At 44.4% G+C, this 23,426-nt stretch overlaps 1 protein-coding gene across 1 annotated transcript in view; it reads left to right on the top strand.

Annotated features, from left to right (window-relative positions):
* Window positions 1–209: 209 nt before the first annotated feature.
* Window positions 210–23,426, top strand: part of RRN3 (RRN3 homolog, RNA polymerase I transcription factor) — a 38,475-nt gene continuing 15,258 nt past the window's right edge. The window contains exons 1-12 of the mRNA XM_062179735.1: window positions 210–336; window positions 3,482–3,587; window positions 5,239–5,295; window positions 10,050–10,139; window positions 10,246–10,375; window positions 10,765–10,824; window positions 12,041–12,104; window positions 12,800–12,869; window positions 14,911–15,009; window positions 18,001–18,093; window positions 20,334–20,472; window positions 23,185–23,315. Coding sequence (XP_062035719.1) covers window positions 248–336; window positions 3,482–3,587; window positions 5,239–5,295; window positions 10,050–10,139; window positions 10,246–10,375; window positions 10,765–10,824; window positions 12,041–12,104; window positions 12,800–12,869; window positions 14,911–15,009; window positions 18,001–18,093; window positions 20,334–20,472; window positions 23,185–23,315 — 1,128 coding nt within the window. The 5' untranslated portion in view covers window positions 210–247. The remainder of the gene's footprint in view (window positions 337–3,481; window positions 3,588–5,238; window positions 5,296–10,049; window positions 10,140–10,245; window positions 10,376–10,764; window positions 10,825–12,040; window positions 12,105–12,799; window positions 12,870–14,910; window positions 15,010–18,000; window positions 18,094–20,333; window positions 20,473–23,184; window positions 23,316–23,426) is intronic.

Here is a 23,426-nt window from a genome sequence, read left to right as displayed (position 1 = left end):
GCGCTGAGTCCGCTCGGCCTTTCTGGGCGGAGAAAGTCCTCCAGGAAGAAGGCGGGGCCTAACGTGGGCGGAGTCGGGAAGCCAGCTTGGGCGGCGCTCTAGCCCGCCGAGCGCCTGCGCTCTCTCAACGTGGGGTCCTGATTGGCTGAAGGCCCGCTGCTCGCACACGCCTCTTCCGGGACAGGGCGGTAGCGGGAAGGCGCCCGACTTCCGGCGCGAGGCGTCGCAGTCAGGCTTGTCCGGCCCAATGGCGGCACCGCTGCTTCACACGCGGTTGCCGGGGGATGCGGCTGCTTCTACCTCTGCAGTCAAGAACCTGAGTGCGTCGCGGGCTGGGTGAGATTCGGGTCGCTTCCTTATGCGCGTCTGGGACCAAAGCCCAGGGCCGGGTTTGGGGGGAGCAGATGTGGAGGGATCTGAGACAAAGCTAATGGAGTGTGTTGGTGGGAGGTAGAGGCTCGTCGTAGGTTCCCAAGAGCGAGACCGTTCCTCGTAGGCATTGCAAGTAAAAGGGATCTGGAAAAGTAAGGCTGGCAGTGTGCACGGTCCCCCATTCTCCCCACCGGGCCCCTGGATGTCCCAGGCCGGGCACTGCGTTGTCTTCCCTCTCGCTTCTTCGTCTAGATGTGGAAGGGATGGCCTGTTTGGGTTTTCATCTAGATGCTGTCACTGATGGCAAATTGAATCCTAAAACCTTGTTTGAAATATGTTTCGACGCTCCTGTGTGTTTAACCGTCTTAATCTTGCCCAATCTTGAAAGTCCCAACCTCCATAAAACACGTTGAGGTTTAGCTTTCGGAGTCTTTAGAAGGATGCTGCGTCCCTGCCCCAGTCTGCGCTGTTTAAATGAAGCAAACCCTGTAAAACACTTATATGCTGGCGAGGATGTGGGGGAAAAGGCACACTAATCCACTGTTGGTGGGAATGCAAACTGGTAAAGCCACTATGGAAGACAGTTTGGAGAGTCCTCAGAATCTGAATATAGCCCATGACCCAGCCATCCCACTCCTTGGAATTTACCCAAAGGAAATTAAATTGGCAAATAAAAGAGCTGTCTGCACTTCAGTGTTTATTGCAGCTCAGTTCACAATAGCTAAGACATGGAATCAACCTAAATGCCCATCAACAGTAGACTGGATAAAGAAATTATGTATTATGTACTCTATAGACTACTATACAGCAGTAAAAAAAATGAAATCCGGTCATTTGCAACAAAATGGAGGAATCTAGAAAACATCATGCAGAGTGAAATAAGCCAGTCCCAAAGGGACAAATATCATATTTTCTCCCTGATCGGTAACAACTAACTGAGCACCTAAAAGGAAACCTGTGGAAGTGAAATGGACACTATGAGAAGCAATGACTTGATCAGCCCTTGTCCTGACTGTCGAGGAACAACTTACTATTTTATTCCTGTTAGTATTTTTTTGTTGTTCTACTTAATACCATTGGTTGAACTCTTTAACACACAATTATTCTTAGGTGTTTTAATTTAACTGAAAATTGATCCTTGTTAAATGTAAGAGTGGGAATAAGAGAAGGAGGAGATGTACAGTTTGGCACACACTCGGACTTACCCCAATGGTAGAGCTAGAAACATGCCAGGGGATTCCAAATCAATGCCATCTTACTAAAAGTGATCAGTTTCAGTTCATAATTGATTATAATGATAGAATTAAATGTCAAAGGGATCACATAAACAAGACTAATGTCTGCTAATAATAATAACTGATAGCATTAAAATTAGAGAACAGTCCAACATGGGAAGTGGGATACACAGCAGACTCATAGAATGGCAGATGTCCTAAACAGCACTTAAGACATTCGGATCCAGCTAAAAAGCCCATGAGAGTTTCTTAGGCATGGAAAGCGGAAAGCCTAGACACTGTGACAAAAAAAATTGACCTAAATGAAAGATCTCTGTGAGTGAGATTCCAGTGTAAAGAAGGAGGTACCTTTCTCTAAATGGAGGAGAGAATTTCCACTTTGATTATGTCCTTGTCTAAATAAGGTTGGAGTTTGTGAACTCAAGAGGCTTCCATAGCCTTGGCAGCTCATTACAAGAGCCTTGGGTGATTACTGATGTCATAAATAAGTGTCAATTGTTAAATCAACAACGGGAATCACTGTACACTTGCTCCGCATGTAGGATCTCTGTCCTTAATGTGTTGTACTATGCGAATTAACGGTAAAACTAGTACTCAAACTACTTTATACTTTGTGTGTCTGTGTGGGTGCAGTCTGTTGAAATCTTTACTTAGAATATACCAAGTAGATCTTCTGTATAAAAGATAATTGAAAATGAGTCTTGATGAAGAATGGGATGGGAGTGGAAGATGGGATGGTTGCGGGTAGGAGGGAGGTTATGCGGGGGAAAGCCGTTATAATCCGAAAGTTGTACTTTTGAAATGTATATTTATTAAATAAAAGTTTGAAGGGAAAAAAAAACACTTATCATAGTATCATTCATAGTCCTTTTTAAGCCTCCTACTGTGTTAGGCACTGGGGGACAGCAGTCTATCCAGAAGACTAATGCTCTTGCTCTCAACCGGAGTTTACAGTCTAGGTGGGGAAAAACGAGTAAACGAACAAGATGGTTTCAGATAGAGAGAAGTGCTGTAAGGAAATGGAACAGGGTGATGGGAGGGGGAAGGGACCCATTGGGTGCTCTAGATTTCTGGTGGGGAGGGCCTCTGACATGTGAACTTCAACTTGAATGAAGCCAGGAATTCCACCACACACAGGTCTGGGGAAAGTGTGTTTCTGGTAGAATGAGCAGCCAGTGAAATGGGAACCAGCTGGGGAACTGTGAAGACCAGAAAGGACACTATGCCTGCAGTAAAACAGGTGATTGGAGGTGAGGTCAGAGTCATAGGCAGGGGCCAAATTAATGGTAGAGCCTTGTAGGATTAATGCGAGAGTTTGGATTTTTATTCTAAGTGCAGCAGGAAGATAAGATCATTAGGTTGATGAGTTAAGAACGGATTGTTGGGGCTTAAGAATGGAAGCAGGTGGTCTAATTAGAAGGCCTTGGGGCAGGCGCGTGGCTCACTTGGCTAATCCTGCACCTGCAGCACCGGCATCCTATATGGGCTCCGGGTTCTAGTCCCGGTTGCTCCTCTAACAGTCCAGCTCACTGCTGTGGCCTGGGAGGGCAGTAGAGGATGGCCCAAGTGCTTGGGCCCCTGTACCCACATGGGAGACCAGGAGGAAGCACCTGGCTCCTGGCTTCAGATCAGCGCAACGCCAGCCGTATCAGCCATTTGGGGAGTGAACCAACAGAAGGAAGACCTTTCTCTCTGTCTCTCTCTCTCACTGTCTGTAACTCTACCTATAAAATAAAAAAAAAATAAATAAATAAAAATAATTAGAAGGCTTTTAGCAGTAGTTCCTCTACACAGTGTTGTTTCAATAAATGTTGGCTGTTATCGTTATTATTGTCTATTGTGAACGTAATAGCTTGGTGATCTTGATTCTACAGGATTTCAGATATGCTTGCGTTAGAAAATGATTTCTTCAATTCTCCTCCAAGAAAAACTGTCCGCTTTGGTGGAACCGTGACAGAAGTCTTACTGAAGTACAAAAAGGTAAGAGGAGGTTTGTTTTTTGTTGGTCAGAATACAGTTATTCTAGCTTTTTGCTCAGGACTAGTAGATACACTGAATGCTTTATTTACATAGTGTCTTTTTTTTTTTTTTAAAGATTTATTTATTTATTTGAAAGGCAGAATTACAGAGAGACAGAAGCAGAAAAAGTCAGAGGGCTTCCATCTGCTGGTTCACTCCCCAAATGGCTGTACTGGCTGGATCTGGGCTGATCTGATGCCAGGAGCCAGGAGCTTGTTCCTGATTTCCAGTGTCGGTGCAGGGGCCCAAGCACTTGGGACATCTTCTACTGCTTTCCCAGGCCATATCAGAAAGCTGGATCAGAAGTGGAGCATCCAGAACTTGAACTGGCATCCATATGGGATGGTGGCACTGCAGGTGGTGGCCCCTACACAATATTTTTAAAACTTTAGCAACTACTCCAATAAAAAGCCATCAGAAGATTTTATTTCTTAAGGAATTATGTATCATTTTTGTTTATTTGTTTTTGTGTTAGCTTACAAGTAATCCTACCAAATCTCAGCAGTAAGGAGATGTACATAACTGTACATTTATATATATAGTATCCGCTTATGTCCGTACATATGAATAGGTACTGTCTTAGTTCCCCAAAATTAGATCATTACAACAATTAGTTTTTAAAAATTTTATTCTTTGAAAATGTATTTTCATTTTATTTGAAAGAGAGAGAAAAACACATAGAAATCTTTTATCCCCTCATTCACTGCCCCAGATGCCTGCAGTAGCTGGGGCTGGGCCCGGGCAAAGCCAGGGTGGCAGAGACCCAGACACGCGAGCCGTAATCTGCTGTGTTCCAGATGCGCGTCGCGGAAAGCTGGATCAGAAGCAGAAGAGCCTGACTTGAACCAGGCGCTCCGACAGGGATGTGTGAATCCCAGCAAGGACTTAAATACTGTGCCTTTCAAATGCCTAACCCACTGCAGGTTTTTTTTTCCTTTGAAAAATAAATTTATTTATTTTACTTATTAGAGATAGAACTCCCATCTGCTGGTTCACTCCCCAAATAGAAATAATAGCTGGGGCTGGATCAGGCAAAAGCCAGGAACTTCATCCAGGTCTCCCACATGGCTGCAAGGGACCAAGAACTTGGGCCAGTTTCTTCTCTCTATAACTCTGCCTTTCAAATAGATAAAATTAATCTTTAAAAAACTTGTGGTCATGAATTCATAATCTGCAACTGATGGATGAAACATACAGTGTTATTTTTCAAAATTGAGAGGCCAAGAGACAGAGTGAGCTTCCATCCCCTGGCTTACTTCCCAAATGCCTGCAGTGGTCAGGACTGGGCTGAAGCCGGGAGCAGGAATTTAATCTTGGTCTGTCTACTTTTTGGGTGGCAGGAACCCTTTTGAACTATCACTGCTGCCTCCCAGGGTCTGCATTAGCAGGGAATTGGAGTCAGGATTTAGAGTTGGTGTTGAACCCAGATGTGACGACGCCAATATGGGATGGGGATATGCACATCTAAACCATTGTCTTAAATTGCTAGGCCATCTGTCCGCCCCACAATACTCCTTTTGTGATTTCATCAAATGTTAAAGTGTACTTAAAAGTCTTGCTGTTGATATTTAACAGGAAACCAAAACTTCATTTTCTCCCCATTCTTGTTAAGGGTGAAACAAATGACTTTGAGTTGTTGAAGAACCAGCTGTCAGATCCAGACATAAAGGTAATTAATGTTTTGTTTGATTCTTAGCAAAGTTACTGCTATTTTGAACAGACATTAATTTGCACTTTTGGTCCTGTTCTGTCCTCCAGACCTTTCTCTCCGTTATTCTTTCTGGATTTACTCCTCAGTCAGGGCCGTGTACCCGCTAGGGGACATTCGGTGATGTTTGGACATGTTTTTGTCTGTCACAGTTTGGGAGTGGGTTACAGGGATGCTGCTAAACCTTATCTCACCACGGACAGTGCAGCCCCAGCCACCAAGAGTGAGCCAGCCCCAGTGCCGCAGTCCTGAGGCTGGGAAACCCGGCTTTAATCCTTTCTACTTCCTCTGCTGCCTGCAACTCTTGTCTCTCCAAGCTCAAGCCAAAAAACACATCAAGAGCTAACTGGGCTTCAAGCTACTAGTGTTTCAGTGTTTCCAAGGTCAAGTAGTAGTAACTCAATGCGTTTTGTTTCACCCCTCTTTATTGCCCAGTTTTGGAAAGTGGTTTGTTGCTATGACAGCGGTAGATTACCTGGGATAAAATCCCAATTCATTGTTACTGTTTGTGTGATCTTGAACTAGTTGCCTCAACTCTCTGCCTGTGTATTCTCTGTAAAATCATGGAGATTTTAAGTAGGATCCAATGAGTTAGTATTCAAGAAGCATTTGGAAAGAACACCCCCTGACTTTATAACGGCTAGCTGTTTTTTTTTTTTTTCTTTTAATATTTAGGAAGGAATGTTTATTTTTATTTATTTATTTTTAAAGATTTATTTATTTGAAAGGCAGAGTTACAGAGAGGCAGAGAGAGAGAGGTCTTCCATCTGCTGGTTTACTCCCCAGATGGCTGCAATGGCAGGAGCTTTGCCTATCCAAAGCCAGGAGCCAAGAGCTTCTTCCGGGTCTCCCACGTGGGTGCAGGGGCCCAAGGGCTTGGGTCATAGTCTACTGCTGTGTGACAAGTGACTTAAAGTTTAACTTGTCTACAAAGTATAGCACACCCGGATGGTTATAGACAATAGGTTATTTTGCTTGGTTTTAAAATGAGGCCTGTTCTTCATAAAAATGTTAGTTTGCAACTGGCCCATTTTTAGCTTCTGTGCCTCTGCTTACTTGAGAATGGCCAAGGCCACCAGACTTGGGCCATCCTCCACTGCCTTCCCGGGGCACAGCAGAGAGCTGGGTTGGAAGTGAAGCAGCTGAGACTCAAACTGGCATCCATATAGGATACTGATGTTGCTGGTGGCAGCTTTACCCACTATGCCACAAAACCTACCCCCTTGCATGGATTTTAGGATTAGAAAGAGATGTATATGTATAGTGTAAGACACCCTACCTGCACTGAATGATACTCTGTCATTGTAGGTTTGATACTGATTGTACGTCTTTCTCCTACTAGTTCTTTTCTTTTTGGAAAAAAAGAATTTATTGGGCCCAGTGTTGTGGCACAGCAGGTTAAGCCACTGCCTGCAAAGCCAAAATTCAACATCTGAATGCTGTACTTTTTGGTTTTTTTGTATGTGTTTTTTGAAAGATATATTTATTTGTTTGAAACACAGAGTTACAGAGAGAGGGAGAGACAGATATCATTTTTTTTTAAAGATTTATTTGTTTATTTGAAAGGCAGAGTTATAGAAAGGCAGGGGGGGGAGGGGTCTTCCATCCACTGGTTCACTCCCTAAATGGCTGCCACAGCCGGAACTGCGTTGATCTGAAGTCAGGAGCCAGGAGCTTCCACTGGGTCTCCCATGTGGGTGCAGGGGCCCAAGGACTTGGGCCATCTTCTGCTTTCCGAGGCCATAGCAGAGAGCTGGATCGCAAGTGGAGCAGCCAGGACTCGAACTGGTACCCATATGGAATGGCCTCACTGCAGACTGGGGCTTTAACCCACTGTGCCACAGCGGCAGCCCCCAGACAGAGATATCTTACATCTGCTGATTCACTCCCCAAATGGTTGCACCAGCTACAGTTGGTCTGGACTGAAGCCAAGAGCCAGGAGCTTCTTCCAGATCTGCCACGTGGGTGTAGGAGCCCAAGAACTAGGGCCATCTTCTGCTGCTTTCCCATTAGCAAGAAGCTGGATCAGAAGTGAACAGCTGGAACTCAAACTGGTGCCCATAGGTGATCCTGGTGTTGCTGGCAGCTTTACACTCTATGCCACAACGCCAGCCCCGAGTGCCAGCTCACTTCTGATCCAGCTTACTGCTGATGCGCTTGAGAAGGCAGTGGAAGATGACCCAAGTACTTGAGTTCTGCTAGCAGTGTGGGAAACCTGGTTGGAGTTCCTGGCTCCAGGCCTTCTGCCTGTCCCAGACCTGGCTGTTGTGGCCATTTAGGGAGTGAACCAGCAGATGGAAGATCTCTGTCACTCAGCCTTTCAAGTAAAGAAGTAAATACATCTTTTTATAAATAAAAACTTATTTTAAAGGCAGAAAGAGTTCTCATCTGTGTTTCATTGCCCAAATGCCTGCAACAGCCCGGGTTGGGCTAGGCCAAAACCAGGAGCTGGAAACTCCACCTGGTTCTCCCAGGTGGGAAGTGGGAATTCAACCCCTTGAGCTGTCACCTGCTGCCTCTCAGGGTGTACATCAGCAGGAAGCTGGAACTGAAAGAAAATCTGGACTTGAACCAGGAGTTCAGATATGGGAGGCGGATGTCCCAGTAACCACTGTGCCAAATGCCAGCCTTTTTTATGTTTTTTTCTTAAATTTTTATTTGAAAGACAAAGAGATAGACAGATAGACATATTGATTTTCTGTCTGCTGGGACATTCATTCCCTGAATGCCCACAGCAGCCAAGGCTGGCCAGGCCAAATTTAGAAGCCTAGAACTCACTCTGCGTCTCTTGCATAGATGGCAAGGACCCAAGGGCTTAAGCCATCATCTGTTACCTCCCATGGTGTGCATTAGCGGGAAGCTGCATCAGTAGTAGAGGAGCTGGGCCTTGAACCAGGCACTGCAGTATGAGATGCAGACATCCCAAGTGCTGTCTTAACTGAGTGCCAAAAGCCCACCCTCCACCACACTCACCCACTCTTTCTCTCATACACACACACACACACACACACTCACACACTGCCCACACTGGGTCTTAATGAACATTAACCATTTTCTTTCACAGATTGGGAGTTTTTCTCCATAGTTTTTTCTTGTGTATGTTGTATATACACATGAATATAAATAATAACCTTTATATAACCTTTATTTTGTGTAACTGGTACTTTTTTTATGTATAGCTTTCTCTCTCTTTTTTTTTTAAAGATTTATTTATTTTCTTTTTTTTTTTGACAGGCAGAGTGGACAGTGAGAGAGAGAGAGAGAGAGAGACAGAGAGAAAGGTCTTCCTTTGCCGTTGGTTCACCCTCCAATGGCCGCTGTGGCCGGTGCGCTGCAGCTGGCGCACCGTGCTGATCCGAAGGCAGGAGCCAGGTGCTTCTCCTGGTCTCCTGTGGGGTGCAGGGCCCAAGCACTTGGGCCATCCTCCACTGTACTCCTGGGCCATAGCAGAGAGCTGGCCTGGAAGAGGGGCAACCGGGACAGAATCCAGCACCCCGACCGGGATTAGAACCCGGTGTGCCGGCGCCCCAAGGCAGAGGATTAGCCTATTGAGCCACGGCGCTGGCTTTAATGCATTTTTTAAAAAGCCACAGATTGGGTTTAGAAAAGCTTAAGTTTATTGATGACCCTCGTTGGTCAGCCTAGACTGAATGTTATCAGTGTGCTTTATGGTCAGCTTGAATATAGAGAAAATAGAGGTAGTTGTTGGTCCTTATGGCCTTCTCATTTGACTCTGCTGTAATTGTGCAGCTTTAAAAAATATCAGGTATCTGGAGCCGGTACTGTGGCATAGCAGGTAAAGCTGCTGCCCGCAGTGCCGGCATCCCACGTGGGCGCCAGTTTGAGTCCTGGCTGCCTCACTTCCTATCCAGCTCTCTGCTATGGCCTGGGAAAGCACTAGAAGATGGCCCAAATGCTTGGGCCCCCGCACCCACATGGGGGACCCAGAAGAAGCCTGCCTCTTGGCTTCAGATTGGCCCAGCTCTGGCCATTGTGGCCATTTGGGGAGTGAACCCCAGTGGATGTGGAAGATGTGTCTCTCTCTCTCTCTCTCTCTGCCTCTCTGTAACTCTCTGTCTTCAAATAAATAAATGAATCTTAAAAAAAAAAAAAAAAAAAAACTAGCCTATGGGAATATATGAAGTTTGATTAAAAAAAAATCTCAGCTATCAGGGCAGGTGCTTGGTGCTGTGGTTAAGTCACTGTTTGGGATGCCCATGTCCCATATCCGAATGCCTGGGCTCGAGTCCCGACTCCTCCACTTCCATCCTGGCTTCCTGGGAGGTGAGCAGGGATGGCTCCAGTACTTGGGTCCTTGCCAGTTGAGGGAGACCTGGATTGGGTTCAGGGCTGCACACTTTGGCCTGGTCTGACCCTAGCTGTTGAGGGCGTTTGGAAAGTGAACCAGTGGATGAAAGATCTCTGTGTGCCTTTTTTTTTTTTTAAGTTCATTCCACATTTTTTTTTTTACTTTTAAAAGCAAACAAAATGACCAGGTTGAAGTATTGCATTTAATTCATCTTCCTGTATAGCAGAGTTAAGTACGGGAAAGCTTATTGTGACATCTTTTCTGTTTTGATACACAACTTTGGTTTAATTCCAAGTTTGTGACTTCCCCCCGGTTTACATATTACTGATAAATGACTGGTGTAAGGTAGTTGCATTTTCTGTTATCTTAGTGATTTATAAAAGTACTTTATTTTGTTCAAATTAAGGATGACCAGATCATTAACTGGCTGTTAGAATTCCGCTCTTCTATTATGTATTTGACCAAAGACTTTGAGCAGCTCATCAACATTCTGTTGGTAAGTTTGCTATTTATTTCACTGACTAGTATGTAATTCAATACTTTGAAAATAGTATATATTGTATCAGTAAACTATTTCCATTATCTCCCTCCCCCAATTCCAGAAATTGCCATGGTTAAATAGAAATCAAACAGTGGTAGAAGAGTATTTGGCTTTTCTTGGTAATCTTGTGTCCGCACAGACTGTCTTCCTCAGGCCATGTCTCAGCATGATTGCTTCTCATTTTGTACCTCGTAAGTGATTTTTCTTTGCTTGCTTTGATTTTTCTTTCCTAAAAAATTCCTCATCATTAAAATACTACCTTCCCCTTACCCATTGGAGAATCCGCCACCATGAAAGATTTCAGTACTTGTGTTGGTACCAGTCCTGGCAAATGTTAGTCCGCTATAGAGGTATCTGGATTCATTTTTTGCTGTGATTTTTATGCATTGTGATTGCTTCAGTGAGCTTCTGAGGAAGTCTCATTTAGGAATTTGTAGTTGCTTTAATTCTTGTCTTTCTTTTTTCAAGTTGTAAATTTAATCATCACACTTTGAGTTCTGAGAATATTAATTTTCTTTGGTAGAGCTGTTCATTGTCTAGGTCAGTGACATAGTAATGCCTTTTCTTTTTTCCTCAAAAGCGCGAGTGATCATCAAAGAAGGTGACGTAGATGTTTCAGATTCTGATGATGAAGATGACAGTAAGTATAATAATGGATAAAGCCAAGAATGCCTCCTGTGTCATAGAGAATGTATGCTGAATGATAAATATACTGGCATTAGGGCCAGCACTGTGGCACAGCAGGTTAAGCCTTGGCCTGCAGTGCTAACATCCCCTATGGGCGCTGGTTTGAATCTTGGCTGCTCTACTTCCAGATCCCTATTAATGCACCTGGGAAAGCAGTGGAAGATGGCCCAAGTCCCTGGGCCCCGACCCACATGGGAGATCCAGAAGAAGCTCCTGGCTTCAGCATCTCTTTTATTTATTTATTTATTTATTATTTTTGACAGGCAGAGTGGACAGTGAGAGAGAGAGAGACAGAGAGAAAGGTCTTCCTTTTCTGTTGGTTCACCCCCCCAGGGGCCGCTGCAGCCGGTGCACTGCGGCCGGTGTGCTGCGGCCAGCGCACCGCGGCCAGCGCACCGCGCCAATCCGAAGCCAGGAGCCAGGTGCTTCCCCTGGTCTCCCATGTGGGTGCAGGGCCCAACGACCTGGGCCATCCTCCACTGCCTTCCCGGGCCACAGCAGAGAGCTGGACTGGAAGAGGAGCAACCGAGACAGAATCTGGCGCCCCGACCGGGACTAGAACCCTGTGTGCCGGCGCCGCAGGCGGAGGATTAACCTAGGGAGCCTTGGCGCCGGCCAATTCAGCATCTCTTCTAAAAGTAGACTGAAACAGTGATAACCTTTAATAGAATCTGTGTTTTATTTTGGTATTAATATGTAATCATTTGCCTTAAATGTATTAGTTATGTAATTAGTCCATTTATTTAATCTTTGCTGGTGGTTGTGACAGAAAAATCTTGAAATTATTCAGTCAGTAAGCACATGTTTTTAGCTTCAAGTATGTAATTTTTCAGTTTTCAGTGTTTTTTTAAAGTATTTATTTATTTATTTGAAAGGCAGGGTGACAGAGAAAGAAAGATGTTCTACTTACTAGTTCACTCTGCAAAGGCCCACAGCCAGGCATCAGGAATTATCCAGATCTCCCATGTAGGTGGCAGAGACCCAAGTACTGTCATCCACTCTCTTCCCAGGGACATTGGTAGGGAACTGGATGGGAAGTAGAAGCTGGTTCCTGAACCAGCACTTTGATATGGGGTGCAGGCATCCCAAGCAGCAGCTTAACCTGCTGCACCACAACGCCCCGTCTGTTGGTGTTTTGATGCTTATCTGCTCAACTTTTCTCCTTATAGATCTTCCTGGAAATTTTGACACATGTCACAGAGCCTTGCAAATAATAGCACGATATGTCCCTTCGTGAGTACTTTTGTTACTTTGGATCCTAATGTTTAAATCCTTAAGAAAATTCTAGTCAATTGGCAGAAAATTATAAAATGTTAATAGCATCAAAATTCGGGTCTTAGGAAATAATCAGAAAATGGCATTTCAACTTTCTGTTCATTAATTGTTTTTTGCAAGTGATACATGTACATTTTTCCCCATATTTTGTATAGTGGATAGAATTTTGCTTTTATCTGGAAGAGATAGGATATCTAAAAGTTTTCAACCCCTGTGTGTGATACCATATGCATAAAAATTTTAGTAAAGAAAAGCTTTTCAGATTTCTGAATTTCTTTTGAAGGGGTAGACTTCTAGTTCCTTTTATTTAATGCTTTTAACTTAATCCAAGTTGATAGCTTATTTTCACATTTAAAATAATGTGTATGTGTAGTGGGAAATGTGTAGATTTTAAACTGAAGCTCCGTTAAGCTTTTGTAAGGAAAAAACTCTCCTTTACTGTCAAAGTTAATAGAAAATTGTTTTCCCCTAAATAGTTTTAGATTTTAATTGCAGCTATATTTTCATTTTATTTCAGTTGCTTGAGGTTAGGGCTATTAATTGCCCCTGTATCAATCCATATTTGCTCATAGAATGGAAATGTTATCTTCCTGCAACACCCAGTTAAGGTGGATTGGTTGATTTTTTTTTTCTTGCCCTCCCTCCACCCGCAGGGCACCATGGTTTCTTATGCCGATACTGGTGGAAAAGTTTCCTTTTGTTCGAAAATCAGAAAGAACACTGGTAAGAAATTTTTTCATGGGGAAAATAATAGAAAAGTCTTTCTGTGATTTGTTTTGGATGGTAGTTTTCTTTAGAGTTGTTTTGTGGTTCATTTTGTTTTACTTTTTTTTTTTTTTTTTTTTAATTTACGTGACAGAATGAGAAAAAGAGTGAGAAGTCCACCCACTGTTCACTCCTTTAAATCCCCAGGGAGCTGGGAACTCAGTCCAGGTCTGCTATGTGAGGGGCAGAGATCCAACTACTTGAATCAGAACCCACTGCCTACTGGAGTGCACATTAGCAGGAAGCCGGATTCAGGAGCCTGGCCTCTAACGCAGGCACTCCAGTGTGGATGTGGGCGTTCCAGCTGATGTAACCCTCTGCCAGATGTCCACCCCATCTGTAAACTTAGGACTAAGAAATTGAATCCTGTGCCTTTCTTAGCAAGTGACTAATGGGGATTCCCAATGCCCTTTTCTCTTATTACTGTGTTCAAGTCATGGTCAGAGTTCATTTCAGAAATATCTATGGGGGTTTAATGTTTACACAGGTAAGAATTACTGGGAGATAACAGTTCATATATTATTGATTATAAACCTTCCTTATTTGAAAGTGGAAGCAGAGCCTGCTATCATTGAAGGCTGAGTTTTCATGCAGTATTTAGGTTATTTATATGGTTTTCACTAATTGATAGTAGCTGCTTTGTAAGCACATATTATTTTTTCCTAAATAAGTTTATTACACATACTAGATAAGGAGTAACTTTTGCTGATGTTTGTAATGATCTGCTTCAAATGGAATGTTGAGTCACTGTGTCTCTTGTGTGTGAGTACTTGCAAACTTAATGTAGTAACAGAAAAACAATTACATACCATGGCCAACTGAGATTTAGCCTGGCAATTGGAGGTTGATTAGATATCTGAAAATCATTTAATAGACTGCACCATGTTAGTAGAAGAAAGGACAAAAAACACATGATTATCTTTTTTTTTTTTTTTTGACAGGCAGAGTGGACAGTGAGAGAGAGACAGAGAGAAAGGTCTTCCTTTTGCCGTTGGCTCACCCTCCAATGGCCGCCTCTGCCGGCACGCTGCGGCCGGCGCACCACGCTGATCCGAAGGCAGGAGCCAGGTGCTTCTCCTGGTCTCCCATGGGGTGCAGGGCCCAAGGACTTGGGCCATCCTCCACTGCACTCCCTGGCCATAGCAGAGAGCTGGCTTGGAACAGGGGCAACTGGGACAGAATCTGGCGCCCCGACCGGGATTAGAACCCGGTGTGCCGGCGCCACAAGGCGGAGGATTAGCCTGTTGAGCCAAGGCACTGGCCTTGATTATCTTTTTTTTAAAGATAATTTAACTGGGTTGAAAGAAATATTTTCAAGAAATGTTGCTGTGACAGTGGAAAAATACATGCAAAACAATGAAGTGTGTGGGCGGTTGTTTAGCCTTAGCAATTTAGATGCCTGTCTGCCACATTGAAGTGCCTGAGTTCAATTCTGGCTCCGGTGCCTGGCTCCAGCTTCTTGCTCAGGTGGACCCAGGGAGGCAGTGGTGGTAGTTCAAGTGATTAGGTTCCTGGCACTCAGCTGGAGACCTGGATTGAGCTCATATTCATCCTGGCCCAGCCTTACTCATTGTGGGCATCTGGGCATCATTGTACCAGCTGATGTGTCTTGTCTCTCCCATGCCACCTCTCATATAAAAGAAAAAGTATATGATATCCACATACAAAAGTGACTCAAAATGGATAAAAGACCTAAATGTAAGAGGTAAAACTCTTAGAAGAAAACTCAGATATAAATTTTCATGGTATTAGATCCAAGGGTGGGAAACCAGCAGATGGGAGCTTCCCTCTGCCTCCTCCCCTGCCTCCCTGCTTCCATTCCTTCGCACTCTGTCTCCCAAATGATGATAATAATAGTACAATTTTTTTAAGGAAACCAGTTTCTATATTGCTGGGTCACCTATTTTGTGTATGTAAATTAAAGAAGTAGAATTGATATTTTGGTTATAGAATTATAAACATTGTTGAAATGTATATCTTTTTATACTTTGTGCTTTAGGAATGTTACGTTCATAACTTACTGAGGATAAGTGTGTATTTTCCAACCTTGAGGCATGAAATTCTGGAACTTGTTATTGAAAAACTACTCAAGTTGGATGTGAGTATTGAATATTTTTCTCCTTGAGTTTAATTCGTTGACTATTTGGTATTTGTTATAATCACAGCATGTGAAACAGCAGTAACAACAATGGAGAAGGATCCTCAGTCCTACCTTCCTTTGCTTCATTTCTTCACCTCCATCTGTGTGCTGGGAATTACAGGCAGCTCTCACAGAGCTGGGGATCAGTGCAGTGCATACACAGCCACACAGGTGTCAAGGATGGTTTTGGAAAATGCATGTGTTATGAGCTCAAGAACCTGATGTAGTCAGGAAGGAAGTCATTCCTGAGGAATGACATTGAGATGAGATTCTGAAAGCTTTCTGTTTTGTTTAAAGAGGCCTACAGAGGAGCTGGTGCTGTGGCACAGCAGGTTAAAGCCCCAGCCTGCAGTGCCAGTACCCTGTATGGGCACTGATTTGAGTCCCGGCTGCTCCACTTCTGATCCAGCTCTCTGCTATGGCCTGGGAAAGCAATAGAAGATGGCCCATATCCTTAGGAGACCCAGAAGAAGTGCCTGGCTTTGAATCAGATCTGCTGTGGACATTGTGGTCATTTGGGGAGTGAACCAATGGATGGAAGACCTCTCTCTCTGGTTCTGTCTCTCTCTGTAACTCTGTCTCTCAAATAAAAATAAATCTTTAAAAAAAAAAAAAAAAAAAAAGCCTGCAGGGCCAGCCATTGTGGCACAGTGAGGGGAAGCTGCTACTCGCAATGCCAGCATCTTATATCTGAGTCCTTTGTGCACCTGGGAAGGTAGTGAAAGATGGCCCCAGTACCTAGGTCCCTGCCACGCACATTGGAGACCAGGATGGAATTTTAGATTTCTGGCCCAGCCCTGACCATCAGGCCCTTGTGAAGAGTGAACTGGCCGTTTGGGGAGTGAACCAACAGATTTCTTTCTCTTACCTTCTGTGTCTCTCTGTCCTCCTCTCTTTTTCTATTGCTCTGTTTTTCAAATATGTAAATTTTTTTAAAGATTTATTTATTTGAAACTGAGAGTTAGAGAGACATGGCTTATTCTCCAAATGGCTGAAATGGGTTTGGGGGTTGGGGGGAGTGGGCCAGGCTAAAGCCAGGAGCTTCTTCCATGTCTCCCATGTGGTTGCAGGGGCCCAAGCACTTGGGCCGTCTTCTGCTGTCTTTGCAGGCATATTAGCAGGGAGCTGGATTGGAAGTTGAGCAGCCAGGACTCAAACTGGCACACATATGGGATGCTGGCACTGCAGACAGCGGCTTAACCTGCTACACCACAGCACTCACTCCAAATAAATAAATCTATAAAAGTGTCCTGCAGTAAGATGCAGGAGATGTGAAAAGAAGAAGTAGATTCTAGCAACATTGTTCAGGAAAAGTGAGTTGGGTCCTTTGTTGTTACTTATTTGAAAGGCAAAGAGACAATGACGGACATATCCTCCCAAAATGTCTACAATAGCTAGGACTGGGCCAGGCTGGAGCCAGAAGCTCTGAAGTCAATGTAGGTCTCCCACATGGGTGTCAGGGGCTTAAGTACTTAACCTATGTCCTGCTGCCTCCTGGATATGTATGCATTAGCAAGAAGCTGGAACTGGAAGTGGAGCCAGGACTTGAACCCAGACATCCTATGCGGATCTTAATTACTGTGCCAAATACTTGCAGTAGTCTTTGAGACTGGTTGGAATTAGGGAAGCAGATGATAAGAAAAATGAATTGGATAGAAAGGGATAGAAATAAGATCTTGGTGTTGCCAATAACATTAATTAGAAATGTCAAGAGGAGGAGTTGGGAGCTCTGAGTTCCATTTTGAAAGGTTGAGTTGTGGGTCGGGAACAAGCAGAACACCTTCCAGCAGCTGAGTTGCCGTTGGAATGATGCCGTTTAGAGTGAGTGTGTATGGGTGTCCGGGGCAGACCTCTGAGAAGGAAGGGCTTGATCAGCTCCAGCAGGTGTTGACATTTTGAAGGAGGATGAGAAAAGCATAAGTCCTTGGTTTTGGATCTGATGGTTGGAAGGTGGTCTTTGCCGTGGAGACAGATGGCTGGAGGGCCATGTTTGGAGAAGGCCGAGTGCCCAGTGAGGATGGCTGTTTGAAATTTTGGGCTTTGTGGCGTGAAGAGGGCATGGAGCAACAGTGAGAGAAGATTTAGGACTGAGGAGAATGAACAGGTTTGTGGACAAAGGAGATAAAATTGTTGGTAAAGACAAACATTGATACTTTAGGGCAGAGCTGGGGAACCTTGTTTTCTGCCAAAGGCCATTTGGGGATTTATAACACCATTCATGGGCCATGCAAAATTATCCTGTTAAAAGTTAGCCTGCTATATAGATTTATTGAATTTTGGAGTCCCTTCTGCGGTTGCCTTGGCAGGGCCAGACCAAATTATTTTTCAGGCCTTTGACAGCCTGCAGCCATGATGTTCCCTACCCCTGCTTTAGGGGAAAAGGAAAGTGAGAGTCAGGTCTTGGAGAGTTAGAAGTTGGGCTCTCTGGCTCAGGGTTCAAGTGGAGTCATACTTCTCTGGCCAGCTGCGTACATTAGCTTTGTAAAGTCCTTGTCTGAAACATTGTAGGGAATATTTTGGAGTATGTTTACCAAGAAGGCCATGCATAGACAGCGACAAAGGCATGATTCAGAATGTTCAAGAAGATATTTGAAGTGTGATACTCACATTGGCTCACAGTTCATTTTTCTGCTCAGTTAATTAATGATGCAGTTCTGTAGCATCTGTGTGTGTGTTGAGCTTATTAAAAGATGGAATAAACGTTGAACTTGTGTGGGAGGCCAAGTTAGAGTGTCGTCACAGTTGGTGGTGGTTTTGAGTGTGTGGTAAAGGGGATTTGGTTGATAGTTAAATTCCTCCATGACCCACATCACCCTGATTGTGTCCTGGTGCTGTGGACGGTGCCCATGTAGACACCTCCGGAGTATGTCTGTCACGTGCTCTCCAGCCCCGTACAGCACTGTCAGGGTTTAGATGCTTCATCCTTTTGTCTTCTCTGTTGCAACGCAGGTGAATGCCCCCCGTCAGGACATCGAAGACGCTGAGGAAACAGCTGCTCAGACCTGTGCTGGGACGGATTCCACGGAAGGGTTGTTTAATATGGTCAGCGTTTCTATTTTTTTAAAAGATTTTATTTATCTGAGTGGTAGAGTTAGAGACAGAGAAAGGGAGAGACAGAAAGAGGTCTTCCATCCACTGGCTCACTCCCTAAATGGCCGCAGTGACTGTAGCTGGGCCAATCTATAGCCAGGAGCTTCTTCCAGGTCTCCCATGTGGGTACAGAGGCCCAAGCACTTGGGTCATCCACTGCTGCTTTCCCAGAGCATAGCAGACAGCTGGATTAGAAGAGGAGCAACTGGGACTCAAGCTGGCACCCATATGGGACGCCAGCACCACAGGCAGAGGCTTAGCCCACCACGCCACAGCACCAGGCCCGTCAGAATTTATTAAATGAAAACGGGCATTTATAGTTCATTGTTGCAAGGGGTCTGAAGAGACAGCTGGTGACGTCTCATCTTTTTCAAGACTTTAAGTTAAAACACATAAAATAATTCAACAGACTTGAAAATGATTCCTGAAAGTAGCACTTAACTGCAGTGTTATTTACTGCCTCGTGTACTTGCTCTGTTTCCGAGGCTTTGAATTTTGAGTTTAGTGACATGATTCACTTTCATTCTTAGTGTTTGTGTGTTGTAAAGCACATGTGTTTTGTGAGGCAGTGATGATTAGAAAAATGCTTCAGTGTTTTGTATGTTTTATCAGTTGTATGCTTGAAAACAATGCTTCTTTCTGGTTTGTTTTTGTTTTAAGATTTATTTATTTATTTGAAAGGCAGAGTTACAGAGAGAGAGAGATCTTCCATCTGCTGGTTCACTCCCCAGATGGCTGCAACGGCCGGAGCTGGGCTGCTCCAAAGCCAGGAGCCAGAAGCTTCTTCCAGGTCTCCCACACAGGTGCAGGGGCCCAAGCACTTGAATCATCTTCCACTGCTTTCCCAGTGGTTGCTGGGGCCCAAGTGTTTGGGCCGTCTTCCTCTGTCTACCCAGGCACATTAGCAGGGAGCTGGATTGGAAGTTGAGCAGCCAGGACTCGAACCAGCACCCATGTAGGATACTGGCACTCAGGCGGCAGCTTTACCCACTATGCCATTGTGCCAGCCCCTACATTGATTTTTATTGTTTAAAGCTGTTTTTTTTTTTTTTTTTTTTTTTTTAATTTACTTAAAAGATAGACAGAAGGAGGGAGATCTTCCATCTGTTGGTTTACTCTCCAAATGCCTGCATTATCTGGGACTGGGCCCAAGCAAAGCCGGGAGCCAGGAACTCAGTCTGTGTCTCCCGCATGGATGGCAGGAACTCAAGTACTTGGGCCATCATCTACGGCCTCCCAGGCATATTAGCAAAAAGCTGGATTGGAAATGGAGGTGGGACTTGATCTCAGTCACTCTTACATGGGATGCAGGCACGCCGAGTGGCAGCTTAGCTTCCTGCTCCACAATGCCTGCCCCTAAATTTTTATTTATTCACTATTTTATTTCATTTTATTTGAGAGAGACAGAGCTTCCATCTGCTGGTTCACTCCTCAAATGCTCGCAGTAACTGGGGCTGGGTCAGGCTAAAGCCAGGAGCTGGGAACGCAATCCAAGTCTTCCATATGGATGGCAGGGTCCTAGCTACTTGAGCTCCTGCCTCCTAGGGTGCATATTAGCAGGAAGCTGCAATGAGGAGCAAGCCCAGGACTTGAACCCAGGCAGTCCGATTAAGGGATAAAGCATCCCAACTGATGGCTTAATTATTAGGCCAGATGCCTGCCCCATGTGTGTATTTTTTTTAATAGATTTATTTTATTTATTTGAAAGAGTTACAGAGAGAGGTAGAGACAGAGAGAGTGGTCTTCCATACGCTGGTTCACTCCCCAGATGGGTACAATGGCCAGAGCTGCCCCAATCTGAAGCCAGGAGCCAGGAGCTTCTTTCAGGTCTCCCACGTGGGTGCAGGGGCCCAAGGACTTGGGCCATTGTCTGCTGCTTTCCCAGGCCATAGCCGAGAGCTAGATCGGAAGAGGCGCAGCCAGGACTAGAACTGGCGCCCATATGGGATGCCAGTGCTTCAGTCCAGGGCTTTAAACCGCTGCGCCATAGTGCCAGCTCTGCCCCTTGTGTGTATTTTAAACTTTACACATGGTTCTTATTCATGTGCCTACGTGAGAGCCCCTGCTTGGGAAGGTTTCTGTGTCTTTTTTTTTTTTTTTTTTCCTTTGAGAGGAAATAATCACTTGCAACAGTTTTCCCACTAAACCACTTTTATTTTTTAAATGTCAGTTCTTATTTTTTATCTTCAAAGGATGAAGATGAAGAAACTGAGCATGAAACCAAGGCTGATCCAGAACGGCCTGATCAGATGGTCCATCCCGTAGCTGAACGCCTGGACATCTTGCTATCCTTGCTTTTGTCCTACATTAAGGATGTGTGCTCTGTGGATGGTAATGACCTATAGTAATAACAGCAGCTAATGTGTCCCGCTCCTTGCTGGGCATTTTCCTTCCTTCCTTCCTTCCTTCCTTCCTCCCTCCCTCCCTCCCTCCCTCCCTTCCTCCCTTCCTTCCCTTTTTTTTTTTTTTTTTTTTAAAGATTTTATTTATTTATTTGAGAGGTAGAGTTACAGACAATGAGAGGGAGAGACAGAGAGAAAGGTCTTCCTTCCGTTGGTTCACTCCCCAAATGGCTGCAGCGGCTGGAGCTGTGCCAAACTGAAGCCAGGAGCCAGGTGCTTCTTCCCAGTCTCCCATGTGGGTGCAGGGGCCAAAGGACTTGGGCCATCTTCTGCTGCTTTCCCAGGCCACAGCAGAGAGCTGGATTGGAAGAGGAGCAATCGGGACTAGAACCGGTGGCTGAGCATTTTCAATATGATATTTCTAGTACTAATAAAACTCCTATAAAAATTATTCTTTTGAGTATGGGTTTAAAAAGATTTTAGAGTTCAGCATACTTGCCATCGTCACTTAACTTTAAAATGGTGGGACTGGGTTTCAGGCTTAGTTATATTTATCTTCAGTGCGCTGATCTTTTCACTGTTGTATTTTTTTTTTTTTTTAAGATTTATTTATTTATCTGAAAGAGCCAAACAGAGAAGGAGAGAGAGACAGACAGAGAGAGGGTGGCGTCTTCCATCCACTGGTTCACTCCCCAACCAGCCACAACGGCCAGAGCTGTGCTGATCCGGAGCCAGGAGCTTCTTCCAGGTCTCCCACGCGGCTGCAGGGGCCCAAGGACTTGGGCCATCTTCTGCTTTCCCAGACCATAGCAGAGAGCTGGGTAGGAAATGGAGCAGCCAGGTCTCGAACTGGCGCCCATATGCTTAATGCCGGCCAGCGTATTAACCCGCTGTGCCACAGCGCGGGCCCTATACTGAGTTTTTTGCCCATATGAAACTGTTAGTCTAGAGGGTTTGCTGTGAACAAGACAGGAGTTTTTCCATTCACATTGCTCAGATTTAGGAATGAGCTCAGTGGGGCAGGCATTTGGGTGCAGCAGTTTGAGCCATTGTTTGGGACGCCTGCATGCCATATCCAAGTGAACTAACAGATGAAAGATAACTCTCTCTCTCTTCTCTGCTATTTAAATAATGAAAATAAACATTAAAAAGATGAGCTCAGTGATTCTGATTAATATAACTTGAATCTGAGTTGACTGTTATGTGTTGATTATTTTGCTGTTACAAAATGAATATGTTGATGAGAGAAAATCTGGAAACTACAGGAAGGTAAAGACAGTTTTAGTGTCTGCATTTCTGCTCTTCTGAGAACCATTGTTAGTGTGTTGATGTATGTCTTTTTCTTTTTTCTTAGCCTGAGTATATGTATATTTTTTGTAGATTTAGGGGGCCACACTAATTGTTATATTTCTTTTTTTTTTTTTTTTTTTGACAGGCAGAGTGGATAGTGAGAGAGAGAGAGACAGAGAGAAAGGTCTTCCTTTTTGCCGTTGGTTCACCCTCCAATGGCCGCTGCAGCCGGCGCATCGCGCTGATCCGAAGCCAGGAGCCAGGTGCTTCTCCTGGTCTCCCATGCGGGTGCAGGGCCCAAGGACTTGGGCCATCCTCAATTGCCTTCCTGGGCCACAACAGAGAGCTGGACTGGAAGAGGGGCAACCAGGATAGAATCCGGTGCCCCAACCGGGACTAGAACCCGGTGTGCCGGCGCCACAAGGCGGAGGATTAGTCTGTTAAGCCATGGTGCCGGCCTAATTGTTATGTTTCATATCTGTGCTTTATATGTATTGAGAACACTTTCTGATGCCATTCACTGTTATAAAATATTGTTATTGATCATATTGACCTTATTTGTCAAGATTACAAATAACAGTCTAATGAACATCCTTACACACATATTGTCAAATTATTTGTGATAAAATTTCTAGCAGTAGAATTACTACATCAAAGAGCTTCGGCTAAATAAATTGTAAAGAAGGGTTCGTGTTTCTGACATCACAGCAGTATGTGTGGGAAGTCCTGCTTCCTTGGCACTAGTGGATTATATTTAAAAAGGAAAATCTGGGGTGAGCATTTGGCCTGCTGGTTCAGAAACCAGTTACGACACCAGTGTCCCATCCTGAAAGTGCCTGGGTTTGATTCCTTGCTTCAGCTTTCAGTTTCCCCTGCCTGTCATTTCTGACCCTGGGAGGCAACAGTGATAGCTTGAGTGCTGAATCCTTGCTACCCAAGTGCGAGATCTGGATTGAGTTCTTGTGTCCTGGCTCCAGCCCCAGGCCCATCCTGGCCATTACAAGCATCTGGGGAATGGACCATCAGATGTGAGGGGAGAGAGTGCTCACACTTGCTGTCTCTCTCTGTCCCCGAATAAATTAATTAAAAACAGAACAGAAAAGTTTGTTCAAAGGAAAAATAGAAGTTTCCCCAAAAAGAAAATCAAAGCCTAAAGTCTGAAAGTTTGGATTAAAATGTTGGTTTGAGGGACAGATCGTGCAGTTCGGTTGGTTAAACCGCCGTTTATGACACTATCAGCCACTCCTAGTCCTGTTCTCTGCTCCAGCTCCCTGCTAATGAATTTTGTTTTCATTGTAGCTTAATGGATGTTGCACAGATTCTTAATGCATTCTATTTTAAAATTTGGCAGATGAAACTTATAGCTTGAAATATGTATTTATAAAACTGAAATATCAATTTTTCTCTATAGGTAAGATTGATAACAACAAAACAAAGGATTTATACCGGGATCTGATAACCATCTTTGACAAACTCCTGTTGCCCACCCATGCTTCCTGCCATGTACAGTTTTTCATGTTCTATCTCTGCAGCTTCAAACTGGTAAGTAAAAATGTCATTTAATCTAAACTGAGGGTATTTGATTCTTGCTGGTAATTTTTTTTGTTTAGACCTGGGATGCAGGGAGACCATTTCTTCCCCTGAGCTCATTGG

This window comes from Lepus europaeus, chromosome 21 (genome assembly GCF_033115175.1).
Source record: "Lepus europaeus isolate LE1 chromosome 21, mLepTim1.pri, whole genome shotgun sequence".
Classification (NCBI taxonomy): Eukaryota; Metazoa; Chordata; class Mammalia; order Lagomorpha; family Leporidae; genus Lepus; species Lepus europaeus.
Note: the sequence above shows the minus strand (reverse complement) of the source record. Positions and strands in the feature narration are given on the sequence as shown.